Raw genomic sequence first — 20,490 nt, forward strand, 5'->3', positions numbered from 1 at the left:
TTTACAGATGTCATGTAGATTTTCAAATTTACCTCTAAAATGTCTGGTTAAGATGTTTTCAAAGAAATGAGTCTTGGAATTCAGTCTCTAGCATTTTCTCTATATTTTGTTTAAGTCCAGGAACATGCTTTCCAATTCATGCTATATTATAAATTTTGAGGAAGCAGCAGCAAACGTAGATGTAATTTGTCTATTAACTGTTGCTTTTATTTCTCTATAGTCTAAAAATACAGAAGTTTCCAACTTTTCCTACGCTCACATCAATTGGCCTCCTCTGTCTTGGAGGCATTTGAAGGTCTAAGTATATTCTTAAATGCTTTTCTCCCCTGAAGTTGGATGTGTTTATCTCTTGGCTGTAGGCTCTGCACCATGGCCAAGAGAATTTACTTCCCTGCATTTTCAGTTCTCAACTGGACCTCTTGGTTCTAATCAAACCCTTCCAGAGTCAGGCTCTTATGTGCTTGCTCTCAGCATATTGGATCCCTGATCCACACACTCAAGTTTATAAGTTCAGCTTCTGTCTCCTCAGATTACTCTGGGATCTCATCCTGTCCTCTCTTGCACTAACTAGCCTGCCCACCACCACCTAACCCCATATTCCAACAGTGAGTGACCATTTAGGTAGGCATGATAGAAAAGAATGTGTTTTTTTTTTTAATTCCTTTTTAAGAGGCATCAATGTTTCTTTGGTTAAAACATGAACATAATTATTTATGTCTAAAGAACTTGACTAGAAACAAAGTGTATTTAGAGTTGTGTTTTCCATTGAGTCATCGTTGGACTATATTATGTAGAGAGGAGAATTTTCTTTCCCCTCAGACTCAGTAAGATTCCACAGGGTTCTCCATCAACCCAGGATGTGACCTTCTGGTTGTTGGATCTCCAAAGAGTGATGTCACCGAGTCCCAGGGCATTAATCATCAGAGCATATGTAATGTTTTGCTGCTTTGCTCTGCTGAGCCAAGGAGATGATGCCTGTGAATTCATACTCCTCCACCCTCACTTTGTTTCATCTCCTATCTCCTCTTTCTCTCTGAAGGCAGTTTTGCCTGCCACCAAATACTGTACCCCAACTGCCAAATTTTTAAACGCAAGTGGTGGTGTGCCTATTTACAGGAATATCTCATCACTTGAGCCAGTTCATCTTTCAGTGGGTACACACCTACTGGTAGTTCAGCTATGATTTTGGCTGCTGCTTTGTAAATATAAAAGTCGCAAACAATTGTAAAATGCTAATCTAAAGTTGGAATGTCTATAGGTAGGCTCAGATGCCTCTAGAGTCACTAAGTCTCTTTAGAAGTGTGGAGCTGTATTAGCCTGCGGTTTTACTCCATATCACATAAGTCCCTCTCTTCCCTCTTGGAATTCTTGTTGCTATTAACCTCTGATGTAAACCCTTCCACCATTGCTTCCACCTCTAGCATTCAATCATTCTTTTAGCAAATATAGAGAGAGCACCTACCATTGCCTAATTACCTCATCTTCAAATAACATCGCATTGGGTATTAGGGTTTCAATATATGAATTTGGAGGGGACACAAACATGCAGACCATAACACAAGGCAAGCAAAGGGTCTTCTTGAGGCCAAGTGGGCCCCATTGGTGGAGAAACAATGTCAGACTCCAGAGTCAGCAATCAGTGGGGAGGCCTGAATACTCCATCCTGGGGCAGAGGTGTCATTAGGCATTAATTTTCTGTTTTGTTTTGTTTTATTTTTTGTTTTCGTTTGTACTGTTTACTGAGTGTTGGTTGTTATGGGCTTAGAGTTGTTAATTCTTGGCCAGAAAAAATGATCTGAAGTATTGTAGTTGAAACCACCCTGGTTGGGGACAGGGAGACAGGTGCTTTGATTATCAGATCAACGCAATTTACATCAGCAGTTCCTATGTAACCCTGCAAATATACTGATGCTTTGGTGCTGCTATAAAAGTTTTATTAGTAAAAAAAGCATTTTTATGAAAATAATTTTTTACTTATTGTAAGAATACATAAAATAAGAAAGAACACAAAAACAAATTTAAATTTTTACTCTCTGTGCTATGTGGATAGATAAGAAAGATTATAGAGATTCCTTACTTCAAGGGGATAAAGTTAGAGCAAGTGTCAAATTGGTTCTAACCAGGTCACTGAAGAGGCACTTTCAGTGATGGAGGAAGAGGTATGGCCTGGGAAGCTACGAATAGAAGGTGTATTTAGCTATAGGCCATGGATTAATGGGGCTCTATTTCTTGTTTTGAAGTACTGTCAACCTCAGTAGACTTCTCTTTTTTCCTTCAGCTTTACTGAGGTATAATTGACAAAGCTGTAAGATATTGAAATTGTAAAATGTGATGATTTGTTATATGTATAAATCATGAAAGGATTCTCCACATTGAGTTAATTAACATATCCATCACCTCACAAGTTTACCTTTTTTTTTTTTTTGTGAGAACATTTAAGTTCTACACTCTTGCAAATTTCAATTGTACAATACAGTGTTATCAGCTACAGTCTCAATGTTATACATTAGATCCTCAGACCTTATTCATCTTATACTGAGTAGCCTTCTTGTTGAAGCACCACTGGTGCTAAAGGCGTGAGTTAAAAGGGTGCTTAGAAGATATCAAAGGGAATCACTTCTACTTCTTTTTTCAGAATGTTGCCATAGACGGAGACATGAAATAGAAGGGGAAATTGCCTGGAAAAGGGCTGTGGCTGACTGTTGTATCCCATAAATCTTGTTTACATTTTTTTTTGTTCTTGGCTTGGACCAGCTTTCAGAAGTCCCAGCTAAGTGTTGTCACAAAATCTTTATAGGTAAATTTTTCCCCTTCAAGAACTTCACATAGAGCTAATTCGGGATGCTTCATGCCCCTATACAATTCTACCCAATGTATCAGCAAGAGTTTTGAGTATTCAATTTGTCCGGTCCACACTCCATATTCATTACAATTCACATACACACATTTGTTCATATGCACTACACAGTGATGGAATCAGCCAGATTTTGTTTGTTATTTAGCCAATCTCGTGGTTTATTTAATCTCATCCCTGTTTATATCAAAAGGGATTTAAATGGCTAAATTTTAGTAAAATGCAACCATTTGGCTCTTGACATTTAGCATGGTTTCTCTTTTCTTTGGAAAGTTTTACTTTTTTGGGGAGAGGGTTAATTCATTGTGAGTATAGAGAATTTTCTTGCAGTTGAGAAGCTGGAATCATCTTTAAGTTAAAGAAAGGAAAATGGAGATAAAAAAATTTTTCTGAAATGCCAGTAATTTGAATGAGGTAAAACACCTAGTTCATAAGAAAAAACATTAAGTCCAGCCATCTTTAAGGAGCTGTAATAATATTTTATCGGTTTCTAAGATACTTAGATAAGTTAAACCAAACAGGAAACAACAGAAGTCCTTGAGTCAGAGAGGAACTGCTCATTAGTCATGTGACTTAGCAAGCAGAGCGATGATTCCACTACCCTGAAATCTACAAAACTTAAGACAACTCATTGTCGATTATGAAATACCATGGTTACGCTCTCACACCATGTAATCTCATGGACAACTTCACCTCCTCCATTTCCTTTAGACAACTCCAGCCCTTCAGAACTAGATCACACTTTCACAAACTTTTTAGAACATGGGACACTCTGGGGAGGAAGAAGATGACTTACAACACTCCATCTTTTGGGTGACCTACTCCATACTATGTATTGATAATTTGAATGGGAAAACTATATATGAGAACAAATGGAAAGATTGGTGTTCCTTTGCCATAGTTGAGATAATAACTGGTTTCTCAAAATACAGGGAGAAGCTAAACGTTAGATGCAAAATTACTGTAAACACCTAGTCTCCTTGGCCTCCTATGGAAGGCAGTCATCTGTAATACACAGACAGCTTGTCACACTCAATGAAAACCATGAAGGGGAAGAAGAATGGGGAAGTGGGGTGGAAAGTTTTAATTTAGTGGTCTTTTAACATGTTGGAAAATGTAAGTCAATGTGGCATTTGCAGAAGTTCTAACATTGTTATCAAAGTCATCTTATATTCTCTCTTGCAATGGCACCTAAGAATGCCGGTTCCTTTTTATCCTTTAATCTAGGGAGGAGAGAGAATGTCTTTCTTCCTAAAGCCACTGTCTGATTCTGCCACTTGTGACCCTGTGTCCACATGCCGAGCCAGTGCTCAGCCACTCAGGATATCTTATTTTCATTAATATTTATTGAGTGCTTGCTACTGTGTCAGGTACTTCTACAGCACTTTAATTTTCACAAAAACCATATGAGGTTGGTACTGTTTTTATATAGATGTGAAAACTGGGACACAGAGAGAAAATGCAGTGATTCCCAGCAGCTTGGTTGCCTCCTGTCCTCATGGGGTCCCTAGTACAGTCCTCATGGGGTACCAGCAGCACTTGTTTAGCTCTTTTCCTCTTTATTTCATCTTTATTTTACAAATTAAACTGTTTTTGAAGCTACAAAAGTAAGTGCATGTATAAGGTAAGGACTAAAACATACAAAGAGATAGGGAAACAAAAAGAAGACTTCCATCCCTTACACCCAAGGGCTACTCCATAGAGGTAACTATTATTAATTTTTTATGTATTTCAAAATTGTCTATGCATAAATCAAGATATACACACATATGCATACATATTCATTTTAGTTTTTGGATCCCTTAAGGTACTTGTGTCATACCTTGACATATTATAGTTATTTGTGAACATATTTATTTCCCTGAATTGACTGTAAGCTCTCTGAGGTCATGCTATGTGTGCTGTCCTGGTTATGTATTGTTAAGTAACAAATAATCCCAAGATTTAGTGGCTTAAACTAAAGACAACATTTATTTTGCTCACAGATCTGCCATTTGGGCAGGGCTCACTGGGAAAATCTCACCTTTGCTGCACTTAGCATCAGCTGGGGTGGCTCAGAGGCTGGGGGCTACAATTACCTGAAGTCTCAATTGTTCACGTGTGTGGTGTTTGATGCTGGCTGTCAGTGAGACCTCAGATGAGGTGGCGGCTGGGACACCTACACATGGTTTTTCCATGTAGCTGCTTGGCTTCCTCGAGTGTGGTGGTTGGGTTCCAAGCATCCCAAGAGAACTATGCAGAAGCTGTATTTTCTTTTATAACTTACCCTTGGATGCCACATAACATCATTGTTGCAGTAGCCATGGGCTTACCCAGATTCAAGGAGAAAGAATGTATACCCTGCCTCTCAAAAGTCACATTGTTAAGTAGATTGTGTGGGATAAGCTATATGGGTGAGGCCATCTTTGGAAAATACAACTTGTTACAAGTATCTTTTTATTTTAGATCCATCGCTCTATTGTCCAGACGTTTATTTCCTATATGTGTATACAGTAGGTGCTCAATTAATGTCTAGGAGATAGAATTGTTGAATCCAGATTGGGAGGAGGCAGCTCTTTGCACTGTTCTGGGCTAACAAGGGAGGGGAGGTGGTGGCTCATGCTTGCGAATATGCTGTCCATTATCTCAAAAGGGTATAAGATCTCACAAGGGACAATTGCTAGGGGTTACTAGGAAAGGTGCTTATGAAATGATTCCCTTGGGGTAGCTAGTAGATGCCTTTGAGCTGTCTTCTTTGTCCAGGAGGTTTCTGAGAAGTGCCATTTTGATTGTGAAGGGGAAAGAGGGGCCAGTGCTAGGCTCAGTTTCATGTGAACAGATGCACTGAAACTGTGCATCCTCTAGGAACCACGGTCAGCGCGTAAAGCCCTGCCCCTTTCTAGTGAAGCTCACCTGCACTGCTCAAAAGTTTTGCATGTTTGGCAGTGGTTAAATTAGTATGAAGGTGAAACTCTGGGTAGGAAAGATAAGAGCCAAGTGTGAAGGCTGTGTCTTATTTAGTCTTAGCCTTGGGGGGGATAAATATTATAGGTGACTATCAGAGCACTGACAGTATCTATGTTGGCCTTCTGGTACTGAAACTAGTCTGTAACACCAGCTGAGGTCTGGTTTTGAAAAACACGTTTCTTGACCAAGCCAAGCAAAGTAAGCTGTGCAAAAGAGAGAGGTGGAGATAGGATGGATGCCCTTGTTCACAGAATTTGTTTCAGAACCCATTCTTGTTACATGTTATTTTGTCTTTGTTTCTCCGTCATCTCCTCTGAACTACCCTTCATCTTCTCACACTTGGTTTCCTCACTCAGCTCTCAACCTCCCCTGCTCTCTGGAAATTGACATATTAGTTCTCTCTTGGTGTCCTTTGAACTGACACCTAGCTCAGACCAACTTGGCCCCTAGGAATAATCTCTGACCCCCACCACATGCACACGTACAACTGTAATGCACATACTTGTGGTCTTCCCTGAGAGGAGTCTTAACTGGGGCATGCAAGCTCCAAGGGCTCTGCTCTTCTTCCCATTTTGGCTTCGATAGAGTTGGAACAAGCAGTCATTAAGGTTCAGTGATGATGCAAGGGCTTAGAACCAGAAATACAATGGAAAAAAAGCTTGTTGTACTCACAATTAAGTGTATTTGGAAAACTATCAGACAGACAAGGTCAACGTCTTTGGCTAAATACGTCTGGCTACCTGTGGAAGCTTTCTGTCATGTTACCTACTGATATCTCCACCCAAGTGGCTATCCTGAGTATTGCTTGACTCCATCCTCCCTTTAATTTAGTGCTAAGAGGGGAGGTCAGGTGGTGGCTTATGCTTTATTATTATTTTTAACATTTAAACTACTTTAAACCATTGCTTTTGAATAGGTCATTAAAGGCCAACCTCCAGCTGCCTACCTATCACTGACCAAGTTCTTCCCCTATTGATAAAATTCTTTGGTAGAGCATAACCTCTTGGTAACCACTGGGGGTTGCCTGATATAGGAAGAGAAAGCAACTGAAACATGAATTTCACGACAGCCTCTTGATACTCAAGTCAGATTCTCTGATTGGACATTGGTCTAAAGGGATGGTCAGACAAAATTATCTAGTCGAGTTCAAGGTGTACATTTAGTGTGGCTTTCAGAATTACTGTTTTTGGAAAGCTACAGAATCTTGACACTTGTTGAGTTGCCATTGAAAATGGCTTCTGTAGTGTGGGCTAAAGAGAGAATTAGATTTCCCAGTGTGATTTTAATTTTTGGACGTCAGAGGTTGAGCACAGTTTGCTGGATCTTGACTGGAGTGGTGGCAGTGAAATTCAGATCAAAAGATGGAGCAAAATCATTAGGCTCCTCGTCATCACTGCCCATCATCCTTCCTGTTCCCCAGGATGGTTCAGTCATCCTCTCCCTCTATTGCTCCTCATATCCAGGAGGCACAAAGTCCTATTGCTTATTCCTCTCCAGTGCTTCTGGCTTCTACTCTTTCCCGTTTTCCCCCACTGGCACTGATCTAGTTCAAGCCTTTATTGCCTGTTTCTAAGATTATGGCATTAACTGAACTGGTCTTTAGCTTTCTCCCTTCAATTCTCTTATAACCCAATGCCAAGTCAATTTTCCTAAAATTCCTATTTAGTTAACTTATGCCTCTCCTCAAAAAATGAGTGATTCCCTTCAGCGTTCCCTGGTGGTCCAGTGGTTAGAACTCGGCGCTTTCATTGCTGTGGCCCCGGGTTCAATCCCTGGTTGGAGAACTAAGATCCCACAAGCCACGTGGAGAGGCCAAAAAAAAAGTGATTCCCCTTTGATTTTTTTTTAAAATTTTTATTTGAGTATAGTTGATTTATAATGTGTTAGTTTCCGGTGCACAACAAAGCAAATCAGTCATACATATACATATATCTACTCTTTTGTAGATTCTTTTCCCATATAGGCCATTACAGAGTATTGAGTAGAGTTCCCTGTGCTCTACAGTAGGTCCTTATTAGTTATCTATTTTATATATAGTAGTGTGTATATGTCAATCCCAATCTCCTAATTTATCCCTCCCCCTGCCCCCTTATCCCCTGGTAACCATAAGTTTGATTTCTACATCTGTAACTCTATTTCTTCCCCTTTGATTGTTGAATCAAGTTCAAATTATTTGGTATAATAGACAAGGGGCCTTACCCATCCAGCCCTAATAAAGTGCATGGTAGTTATCCCTTACTAAGCATCCCACAGTCCTGAAACACCAGTCTCATTACCAATCTCTGATCAGTTCTCTCTCTGTGTTTTCTCTTAATGGCTCTCCTTAATAAGCTCATTCACATGGGAAATGTTGATTCTTTCCTGGCCACCACATCTCACTATTGGAATTATACTGATTCTTTAAATTTCTCTTTGTCCTTCAATGGCAACTCCTATGCCACCTCAAGAAGAAATTACTCTTTCTCTTCTGTCTTCTTGAAGTGCTTTGTATCATTTTCTGTCTTGTAAGCTATGGAAGTGGGCATGTTGATTTCTTACCAGACTGTAGGCTCATGCAGGGCTGAGATGAGGTTTTAATAACTTCAGCATTGCTTTCCCTTAGCTTAGAGCCAGGTAGGTAGTAGACCTTTGCTAAAATTTGTTGTTTTGAATCGAATTTTCACAGATTCTGTCTGGGTAAAAGTTACATCTAATTCAGACCATTAACTCCAGTTTTTCTGTATGTAAAGAGTGTAAAGCAAGGGGTATGTAAAGAAATTGTATGATTGGTTTTGGTGTCTAATTACCATGATTATATTTTCTAAACCAAAAATTTTCAATGTGATTTATTAAAGGATATCAAAGAGATATACTTGCCCAAGGACAATAGGGTTGTTTCCTCAAAAATTGGATGTACAGTGGTTATTCTTATGTGTTAAAGTTTATCAACTCTAACAACTCTCGTAGACAGTAACTCCAATTATAAGTAATGCCAGTGGTTGTTTACCCAATATGCTGACATGGGGAGTCTTTAAATATTTTGCTATATATGCCTTATGCCTTTGTTTTCTTCATCTGTTTTTAGAGGTGAGCTCTGTCATGTGGTAGGTTTATGAGAAGAGAGAACCTCTAACGTGTCTTTCCATCTTCAACTATACTAACAAGAGCCAACTGATGTGTAGGCTAGTATGAGAATTAGGGTCACAGAAAATTGCATGTTAAAGTCTTAAAACTGCTATTTTTAAAGAAAAGCTCTTTCTTGTGATTTTTTGTTTCAAATCTTTTTTCTGTTATATTAAATGTTATAATGTTCAGAATTGATTCTCTTTGCACCTCAACAATATTTAGTTATCCTGTTTTCAGTTTTGAAGTGTGTCATTTTTCCACCATACCTTCAGGTAATACATACATATATATTTTGGTAATGTTATTCATAATGGATCTGATTTTCAGTCCCCACTACATATTCAACTATTTCTTTTTGGCACAGAGCTTCCTTTGAGGCCAGTCAGAGCTTTGTTCATAGATGAAATGTGTGGCAGGATGGGGGACGTTTCCCAACTTCCTTTCTCTCCGACTCTTTCATCATGTGTAACAATGTTTTCCATTCTTCTGTAGATAAGAATCTTTTTGTGAATTTTCTATATTTAACACCAACACCAAGTGCTGTTAAGCAACATCAGCAGTTCTCACCACACCCACTCAGATTAAAAGTGAGTTAAAGACAATTAGGTTAGTCTGGCAGGAAATATGACCCCATAAACTGATAAGTTTTGATAGTATCTTTCAGTCCTTGTAGATGCAAACAGCGTGTTCTCTTCTGCAAATGCTAGGAGACAGACTAAGGCAATTTCCTTTTTACCTCCTGATTTTGTTTATTTTTTTGTTGTTGTTTTATGGTGTTTTGTTTTTGTTTTTAGAGAATAGGATATATTTTCTTTTTTCCACATTCTTGGTCATTTGCTTGATTTCTTAGGGTTAGATGGGTGCTTGATGATACTCACTTCTTCCATGCTCAGTTCTTTTTTTTTTTTGGCCGTGCCACACAGCATGCAGAATCTTAATTTCCCGACCAGGGACTGAACCTGGGCCACGGCAGTGAAAGCACCGAATCCTAACCACTGGACCACGAGGGAAGTCCCACATGCTCAGTTCTTATATGTAGTCACTGGGTTTCATCCAACCCTCTTCCCCAGATGTCTTGCCTAACTTTGTAGAACTTAGGAAAAAGACACTTCACAAATTCCCTTGACAATACATGCTAATGTCAAATGGTCTTCTTTTCTGGAAAGCACCACCTCAAGTAATCATCTGAAGAGTAATGACCAGGTTGTTCTTACTGGGATATCTGAGGACGTCAGTCATGTCCTCTTTTAGATAATCAAAAGACTGATATCAAGTCATTTATCTATCATGCTTTATCCAAACCCTGTCATTAAGGTCTTAGCTTCTTCCTGATTTCTTCTCTGAATCACCTCCCAGATATCCACAACCTATGAAAGACTAAAATTGGGGTTTTCTTTATTCTAAAGTTACTTTCCATATTGAAGTTTCTTCTACATGAAATAAACTCAGTGAAGGAAGTTTGCTTTTTCACCAACTAGTTCAGCTCCAACTCTTCTGGTTAAGAACCTCAAGGACCAGGAAGATATACTCCTGTGACAACTTTTAATAAAAGGTCATTCTGAGTCCTTCAACTTAGTGTCTTCATATACATGGGATGGAACACTTGAGGACAGACAATATATCTTTTCTAAATATTCAGTTATAAATTTTTTGGTAAACTGATCTAAAGGACCATCCCACCACCTCCTGCCCAGAGTAATTCTGTTTTGGAATTAACTTATTTCTTCTAACTTATTTAGAATAGGTTTCTATGTGTTCTTGGGCAAACTGAATACCCTGTTTCTACCTAAGTTTCTTTGTCTATAAATGAAGCAGAGGAATGGGATTATGCCAAGGATGTTTCATACTCCAATCATACTTGTTGATTTTGAGATTGTAGGTGAACTTCATTGTGGATAGAAAGGTGATGTGAAGGGACAGTTGGACAAAAAGACATGAATTTTGAAGTTAAAAAAGAGTTTGGGAGTCAAATAGGATCATCTTTGTCCTGCTGAGAAAGTCTTCACCATAACTCAGGAAGAGTCTTCAACCTTCTCTTCCCCCTGCTGATTTTCTTTCTTCTTCTCCTTTTTTTCTCTCCTCCTTCCCCTATGCTTTTCTTTCTTCTTCTTTCTTCCCATTTTATTCTTCCAGAGGAAAAAAGGCATACTTTTTCTAGGCAGCACACTTAGGATGTTTTCGCAATGACTACCCCAAATTCTTATTCTTACGTACACTGATATTGAACAAAAAGTCTGTGACAATGTCCACATGTATTTTAAAAACTTTATTATGTGTATATTAAATTAACTTTGCATCTCCTTAGCTTTCCACCTGAGACAGAAAGGGCTCAGTGGATAGAATATTTATTAGAGAGTGAGATTCCTTATATCCATGATATTTTTCCTTCCCATGAAAAAAGGTCATGCTAATTCAGGGTGCATATTTTAGTACAATGGATTTTTTTGCTTTAACATATTAATTTTATTTTCTAATGAAATTCCAGTTACCATGATTGAATCTGTATTCTATCTCCTTTTCTTTCTACCTTAAATAATCAAGGACAAAAAAAAAGTCTTAGATTTATTTAATTTAGAAGAATAAGTAAAAAGAAAAGCAGTTTCATTTAGAGTTGTTTTATCTTGGACTTTTTTCCAGGTTTTTTTTTTTTTTTTTTTTTGCTTTCCTATAATTATGTTTTAGTATTGAGAGTTATTTTTTGTCAGAGTATATTTCTAGCAATTTAGTATAATGTTGTAAATCAGTAAGAGTCTTTAAAAAATTTGTCCTGCCAAGACTGTGAAATACATTCCTACATATTCATTTTTGAATTGATGGATGGATGACAGGCAGTAGGCAGCAGGATTGAGTACTAAACGATTCTTGTGTCAGGCTTCAGAAATCTTAGCAATCTGATCTGTAGCACATGAAAAAGAGTAGGAAAAGAGCAAAAACAGAAATATGTATGAGAATTTGGTCTAAAGTCAGAAAATAGCAAAGAATTATTTTTACTAGGAGGAATAGAAAGATAGTAAGTTTAGAGAGCTGGAACTTTTGATACCATTACAACAAAATGAACTGATTATTTTGTATTTTATTGAAAAATTACCTGTGCCATGTTGAAATTTTACAGATTAGTTGAAAGACCATAAAAATGATTGAGAATTTGGATTTATGAAGAAAGGTGAGAAAACGGCAAAGTGGGTTCTAATGATGATCTTCCAGTAAAAGGTAGTGTGGTTTGGCAGGAAGAGCATTGCTCTTTGAGGTAGGAGACCTTTGCCTTGTTCTACAGCTGCTCCCAATGACCCAAGTCGGTTTACCTCTTTGCATCGAACTGTCCATATTAGTCAATGAGGGCATTGGTTAATTTTTAAGGTCTCTCCAGCTCAAACTTTATAATGGCTTCTCATCTACCAGATATGTGGAACAAGAAGAAATGTACAGAGTGTATGGTGTTAACCTTGGTAAGAAAAAAAAATACTGCACTTTTAAAGCTAGGGATGAAACGTTCATAGAATTGGGGGAAATTTTATTTAATCTATGATGTTGGCATTTGGGTTCAATGTTTATCTTCTTTCCTTCCCTTTGTAAAGCCCATTGTGTCTTGCTTATTCTTAGCAGTTCAAATACCAGCTGTAAAAAAGAAAAAAAAGAATGTAAATAGAAAAATTAATGCCAAGTACAATTTCTTCTGGGGAGTCTACTTGTTTCCTCCCAGCCTGCCCTACTTTTTTTCAAACCTGGTTTGCATGCCAGTTTTGTGTGTGTCTTTGCAAACTGTGTTAGAGTTTCAGCAAAAAAAAAAAAAAAGTGGGGCTAAAAAAGGAAATAAAAAGAAAGGCAATCACAAAATTAAATAAAACTAACAGACTTTCAGTACTTAAAAGCAAAATAGCAGAACTGCATTCCTCTCCACACCTAAAACCTTCACAAGCCCATGGAATCGAGTAAATAACTAACTACTTCTTCCTTGGAGAATGACAAAGAGGGGTTCAGGGTTTGTTGAGCAAGGACTAGACAATCTTCAAAGTCCCATGCAGTCTAAAGTTTCCATGACATGATTCCTGCCTCTAGGGAAATCGCATTCCAAAAGTGGAGGAAAGGGGAAGTCACACTAGGGCAAGGCGGTTCACCTGAAAATGACAAAGGCTGTTTTACTTCCTAGTGTGTCCCTACCCAACCCCCCTACCCAGCATTGCGGATAAGTATACTCTTTTTCCTGGAGAGTTCACTAATTTAGGGGGTTTTTGTTCCAGTTGCTTGAAAGAGTGAGCCATGTTTCAAAAGCCAAACCATTAAGCAAAGGATAGCAAACAGCAAGCAACGGGTTCAGTGGAGAGTGACAAATCAATATTGCTATGCACTTGTGAACTCTTTACTATTTAAGGGAATTTCTACCCTTTGAAAAATAAAGTCATCGGTTAGCAGTAATTGGAAAACGAATCAGTTAATCGTAGTGAACACCATTGCTCATGTTATCCCTGCATTTTATTTTATCTTTTTAAAGGTTCCTGGCTAATTCTTTTTAATTAAAAAAAAAAATTTATTTATTTTATTTTTATTTTTGGCTGCATTGGGTCTTCATTGCTGCTCACGGGCTTCCTCTAGTTGTGGCGAGCGGGGGCTACTCTTTGTTGCGGTGCTTGGGCTTCTCATTGTCGTGGCCTCTCTTGTTGCAGAGCACGGGCTCTAGGCACGTGGGCTTCAGTAGTTGTGGCACGTGGGCTCAGTAGTTGTGGCTTGCCAGCTCTAGAGCGCAGGCTCAGTAGTTGTGGCACACGGGCTTAGTTGCTCCACGGCATGTGGGATCATCCTGGACCAGGGCTCGAACCCACGTCCCCTGCATTAGCAGGCAGATTCCTAACCACTGCACCACGAAGGAAGTCCCTATCCCTGCATTTTAGAAAGGATATTTCAAAAACATCTATTTTGAAAAATCTACTTTAAAAGCTAGTTAGTAAATTGACTCTCAAAGCCAGGGAAAGATGGGAGTCAGTAGCCTGGCAAAAAAACACCTTACAACCCTTGGTTCTGGGAGTGAAATCTTGGGTCTGTTTTCTGGAGTCAAGAGGGAAGGAAACATTCCCTACTTGGTTCTGTATCGGTATGTAATATGTACAGAATTTTTGCCAGGTGTGTAAGACAAAATATGTGACATAAACACACTTGGCCCTTATGATAGGTATTATTTAGGGAGACGAAATGCAGCAGCATGAGAAAGACTAGGAAATGTTAACAATCTTCTTACCAGGGAGGGGAAGTACATCTTATACACGTATGGTGGAGTTGAATATCACATCATGGATAGGAGTGACAGATCGATACAATCTGGCTTTTCCTTCATTCAGTTTTTTAGCTTGTAGCTGGAAGCCAGGGTTATATTTTCCTCTCTTTGTTCCTCCCTCCAAGCAGTTGGTATGCTTTCCTTCCATTGCTCAGCCATGTTCACTGTGTTTCTTTGAGGTCCTACCGAGAATTTTAAACAGTCCTGGCCAGTAATTACTGTCTCTCTCCAGATGCATCTCTTACACAGACTTCATTTTTATTCCTCTCCAGTCTTATGGAGAAGGGCGGTGCTGAAATTCTCTGTGTTACAGAGCTTATCTGCTGAAGTCATACCACTAGCGAGAAAGACATAAAGTGCTTCCTTTTCTCTTCCTGCAAAATGGCATTATTTTTCCTTGCTTCTCTCTTTCCTGTAAAATGGTGATGATACATTTTTCCTGACACCGCTAATGCAAAATACAGGTATTTTGTAGATTACTTACACCCTGGTTTCCCCCCTCTCTGACTCTGAAACTAACGTTTTATAATTTCCACTTTGCACTTGTTCTACTTGGTCTAAAAAACACAAATTGGTCGGGACAGTGGCTATTTCACCTTTTAGTGCATTCTAAACATGTCTGGTGTGTACCTTTACCACGCTTCTGAGTGTCCCACCGAGTGAGCGTGCGAAATAGCTTGAAATAAAATTCTTAATTTCAGTAATTTTTATTCGGTCTGACTCCCTCCGTGTCATCTCAGAAACCGCCATGTGACATCTAATCAACGAAATTACCTGTTCCAAAAATCTTACTTATTTGACATACGTTAATCCAATTTTTACTAAACCAAGATGTTCAAGTCTGTGAGGGTCACAAATAGATATAAATTGGGGTTCCTGTCCTAATAGGAGAATGGCCATGCAAGTAAATAACTGGGTTATATGGTGATGTACCAAGGGTTATGTGAATGGGGCAGATACTAAATTTTATGGGAGTTCAGTAGTGGTAATGAGATATTTTGGCTGCTGTCAAAAGGGAATACTTCACAGGGGAGGTGGAATTTGAACTCAGCTCTTAATAGCAGAGGGGATTTCAATGAATAGAAGGGAGTTTTAGGAAGAGGGAATAGTTTAAAAAAAGATGCAGAGGTATGACAATGCTAGGTATGTTCTCAGGAGGAAGGCTATTATATCTTGGCACCTCTAAGTCAATTTATTTAGATTAAAATTTAAGACTGGAACATTAGGTAAGAATTAGACTGTGGGTAACTTTTAATACAAGGCTAAGAAGTCTAAACTTAATTCAGTAGGCATGGGGTAGGACATGATTAGATAGTAATAGTTAGGTTTGGGAGACTCTGTATTGGGAGACCCGTTGCCTGCTATTGTATGTGTTGAGGACTGAACCCAGGGCCTCAGCTTGGAAGCAGCAGGTGGTCATGGAAAGGAGGAGACAGATGTTAGACATTCTAGAGGCAGAAGGACAAAACGTGAGGTCCAATCAATAGAAAAAGAAAAGTCTGAGATAAATGAGATACTAGGCTGTGTTCTGCTCTACAGGGCTGACTGGGTGAGTCTCGTTTAATGTGTGTACATCTTGGGGTACGGAGGGGAATATGTATTCGGAGAAAAGAGCCCTGACTGCACTTCTTCATGTTGTTGCACCTCTACTTTACCCTTTACATTTCTGAAATTAAGATGCTTCTTACCATCTATGGGCACATTTAATGTGAAAGTTTTCCTTGAAAGGTAGTTAGTAAATCAATGGTGAATACTGCAATTGATGGCAACTTTTCATAATAGAAATAAAGTTTAAAAATATATATTATTACTGTATTGGATTTTTCCTTTCAAACTGCCAAATTACTTCATTCTCATTATAATTAAGCCAAACTACCCAGTAAATATAATTTACATTAAGTATTAAGCACACAGTAAATATTATTCATCAAATACCTACATTGCCCAAAGAAAAGAATCACTAGGAGAATAAATCAACTGCCAGAGCTTTGGGGAGATTATGGATGTATTCATCAAATGCGTACCCAGCAGCTCTTATGAGAAAGTCACTCTTCTAAGGGCAGGAGGGATACAAAGAGGAATGAGAAAGAAACTCTGTCTTGGGGTAGGACTGGGGGCTTACAAGTTATTACAGAAGAAAGGCAGGTGCACATAATTTTCAGAGGGCAAAGTGTGATTTATCATAAGAGAGGTCCTTTAGATGTACTTCGGTTGTTCTGGGGAGGTGATGCTCATATCTGCTTGGGGATATCAGGCAAGGCTTCATGAAGGATGTAGCATTTAAACTTGGCCTGGGAGAATGGGTAGGATTTCTACAGATAGAGGTGAAATAAGTGAATCCAGGTGAACCATGTGTTATGAACAAAGGTTATGTTGGAAAGAACCATGCATATTCAGGGAGCACAGCAGTCCAGGGTAGTTGCAGGGAAAAGTGTGAATAATAATAATAACAATGATTACAGGAAACATTTATTGAGCAGTTACTATGTGCTAGGTCCTGTTATACTTTATTTAGTGATATGTAGAATGATTGATCCCATTTTATAGCTAAGGACAGTGAGACCAGGTCAGTTTATTAACTTGCCCAGGGGTCTAAGAGCTCAAGCTGAACCAGATGGCCTTATTCCTTTCATAAGCAGTGTGCTTGTAAGGGCACACACAGGAATATACAGCTGTGAAAGAATGCTGGACACGGGTTAGGGAAGGTACTGTAAACTATGTGATGGAGTCTGAAGTTTACTCTGTAGCTAATGTTATGGCATTCTCTGGATTTGGAACACTCTGCCACCTCCCTTTTGATGTGTGTAATAGAATCAGTGTGTGTAATAGAATCAATGTGTGTAATGGTCTTTAGAAATACGGTACCAGAGGAGGGTAGGTTGTGTGTCAAATTCGAGCAGCCTCCAGGGGACATTTAAAACCCTTAAATTGTTATAGGACTTTACATTCTCAAAGATCTTTTTCATTCCCTATGTCATTTATTTTGATCCTCAGATTGATGTGGCATTTCTCCCTGCATTGGGTATATGGGGAAACGTACCCCACATTGGTACTAACTTTGCCTAAGCAAGCCCCAGGGCTGATAGATGGTGGAGCTAGAGAAGGAAGCAAGATCTTCTGGAGCTTAGATCATTGCTACTGCCTTTTCCTCAGACCTCTTTTCCTTTTACTGGTTTTACATCAACAATCCCCTCTTTACATTCAGAGGTGTAAATGGGTCTACATACTGTAATTGATGGGTTTGCTCAACACTGGAAATAAGTACTCCTTATTAAGTAGAAGATAGTATCCTTGCCCAACAAGAAAAATGGACCAGTTTCTGGCTGACACAGGCAGGACAACATAGTCAGGTGCTTGGTCAGGAGACAGTAACTTCTGTACTTTTCCACTGATGAGGAGGGAGCTGTCCTAGCTGCTGCCTCTTGAAACAGTGTCAGGATTTCATGGAAAATTTCCCAGACTTCTCTTTTGGGAACTAGGCCAGCTGTCCAACTATCTTAGGTTAAATCATTCATTTCACAACCTTTCTGACCCCCCACTCTGCAGCTTATTAGTGAGATAGAATGTCCACAGTGCTTGGCTAAAGAGAAGGTGTCACTATTTCTGAATTCAGCACAATTCTTTGTCATATATTTGTATATTAAATTTCAATACTGGTTATTTCAAAGAACTTCCACTGTGTTTTGAGTTAATATCCTGGCCAATGAGGTGCTGAACAATCACCTATCTGTTCTTGAGATTGACAGCACATTGCACTTTTAATATTGTCATAATATCTCTAAATGTAAGGAAGAATAGAGAGTGTATGTGTTTCCTAGCGTATGAATTTCCTAGTTACCGTGACAAATTATCACAAATCTAGTGCCTTAAAACAACAGAATTTTTTCCCTCACAGTCGCAGAGGCTAGAAGTCTGAAATCAAGCTGTCATGGGGCCATGTTCCATCTAAGACTCTGGGTAGAATACTTCCTTGCCTCTTGCCGGTTTCTGGTGGTGGCCGTTGATAGTTGGTGTTCCTTAGTTTACACCTGTAAAGCCTACAATCCAAACTCTGCCTCTGACATCACGTTGTGTTCTTCCTGTGTGTCTGTTTTTAACATGGCATTTTTCTCTTCTTATAAGGACACCAGTCATACCAGATTAGGGCCACCCTAAGACCCCATCTTAACCTGATGACATCTGCAGAGACCCTATTTCTAAAATGAGTGACACTCACAGATACCAAGGGTTAAGACTTCAACATATCATTTGGGGAGATACAATTTAACCTATAAGATAGTAAGCAATAATTGGCACTTTTCCTTTTTATTATGGTTAATTCTGTACAGATAATAACATTTTATCTAGATTGTAAAATTCTTAGGGGTATGAGTTGAACTATAGTAGAGGGAGTACTGTTTTGTTCTTTGGTAAATTCAGAGTGGTTGGTAGAATCACTGTTTTAATTGCTATCACACTGAGACATTTTTTTTCTCTATCTTTCCTACCAGATTCTGATCTCCATGAGGGCAGGGGTCGTACCTGGCTCATCCGTACAGTGTTAGCACAATCTGGGGAAGGCAGTTTTGCATAGTGGTTAACCTTGTCGTTGGAAATGGATGAGGTGGGTTCTAATCCCAGCTCTCCTATGTACCAGCTGTGTAATGTTAGGCAGGTGTTTTAGCCTCAGTATCCTCATCTGGAAAAGAATGAGAAATATAATACTATTCTCATTGTTTTATGGGATTAAACTCTTTAGCACATTGCCTAGCTGTTACTATGACTATATTCTCAATAAATATTTGTAGAATTGAGTTGAAGGAGACCAAGTAGTCCAGCCATAGTTCTGCCATTAAATTACTGTGTCTCTTTGGCAAGACTTACATTTTCTAGGCATTATTTTTTTAATCTGAGAATTAAGGGAGTTCGATGAGATGGCTCTGAGGTTCCCTCCAGTCTAACATTCTGTAAGTTCAGCTGGTATCTTCTGATGACTTCCAGAATATATATGTAGTTTCAGTTCTATATATAGTTGATTCTATTCTAACAAACACTGTGATTACCAAAGAAAGATGTATTGTTAGTGGTTTATCTCCTATACTTACTACCTTGTGCTATATTTGTTTGGCTTTATTATTTTAACTCAGTAAAGTTAAGAAATACTTACTGATGCCCACTGTTAGTCTCTGTGCTACGTTATACATAGAAGTGACTACTATACTCTTCTTCCCTGTGTTACATTTGAATATCAAAGAAATTGAGATTGCATATCGTTTTCTGAAATTGTAATTAGACAGGGATAGAAAGAAAGTAGGGGATTCTGATGTTCTAAGAAGTTACCTTATTGCTCTTCTGTACTTCCTTCTGGTGCACACACATTTCCCGCTACCCGCCCCTGCCACCTTTCTAGACTCTGAAAACAAAAACGGGGAAGGTGAGGAGCATTCCATTAAGCTGCTTCCTGCTGGCCCTTCTCTGCTGATTCTCTTGCTATTGTCAAAGGCAAGTCTCCAACAGGTGGCAGGGCCGATCCAGGCAGCTCTGGGGGGTGAGCAGATTGGAGGGGTGTCTACTTAGAGAACTCCAGGGTGAAAGCTCTCTTTGGAGCTGTTCCGTTTGGATGCAGCCTGTTTAACACCTTTATCCATTCAGTTAGGAATATTTGGGGCCTCTCTAGTAGATAGCATTTGAGCTGAGATTTGACGAGAGAGGCTGAGAAAGAGAGAGAGAAAACAAGACAAATGAAGACTGGTGGGGAGAGCAGTGATTCAGGCAGAAGGAAGAGTGAGTACAAAAGCCCTGAGGAGAAACTGCTTCTGTTGGAGGGTTAGAAGGAAGGCCAGTGTGACCAGGATGTGGTCTCATATGACGCCATAGGATCTACAAGAGCATACATGACCTTAAATGACAGGCTGAAAAGTTTGGATTTTGGGGCTTCCCTGGTGGCGCAGTGGTTGAGAATCTGCCTGCCAATGCAGGGGACACGGGTTCGAGCCCTGGTCTGGGAAGAGCCCACATGCCGCGGAGCGGCTGGGCCCGTGAGCCACAATTACTGAGCCTGCGCGACTGGAGCCTGTGCTCCGCAACAAGAGAGGCCGCGATAGTGAGAGGCCCGCGCACTGTGATGAAGAGTGGTCCCCACTTGCCACAACTAGAGAAAGCCCTCGCACAGAAACGAAGACCCAGTACAGCCATAAATAAATAAATAAATATTTAAAAAAAAAAAAAAAAAAAGCAAAACACTGTGTTAGCAAAGAAAAAAAAAAAAAAAAAGTTTGGATTTTATTCAAAGGCCAGGGGGAATTTACGTACATCTCAAGTAAGTATTTTGTTGTTCCAA

General features: G+C 39.2%; 1 protein-coding gene across 6 annotated transcripts in view; it reads left to right on the plus strand.

Annotated features, from left to right (window-relative positions):
- The window catches only part of CYTIP (cytohesin 1 interacting protein), a gene marked incomplete at its 5' end in the record, with an annotated part of 78,531 nt that overhangs the window by 19,059 nt on the left and 38,982 nt on the right, over positions 1–20,490 (plus strand). The window contains one exon of one of the 6 annotated variants that reach the window (XM_082395781.1): positions 3,970–18,774. The exons of the other annotated variants lie outside the window; for them this stretch is intronic. Coding sequence (XP_082251907.1) covers positions 18,770–18,774 — 5 coding nt within the window. Of the gene's footprint in view, positions 1–3,969; positions 18,775–20,490 lie in introns of those variants that run through there. 6 annotated transcript variants of the gene reach the window in all.

This window comes from Balaenoptera borealis (genome assembly GCF_965194805.1).
Source record: "Balaenoptera borealis genome assembly, chromosome: 6".
Lineage (NCBI taxonomy): Eukaryota > Metazoa > Chordata > Mammalia > Artiodactyla > Balaenopteridae > Balaenoptera > Balaenoptera borealis.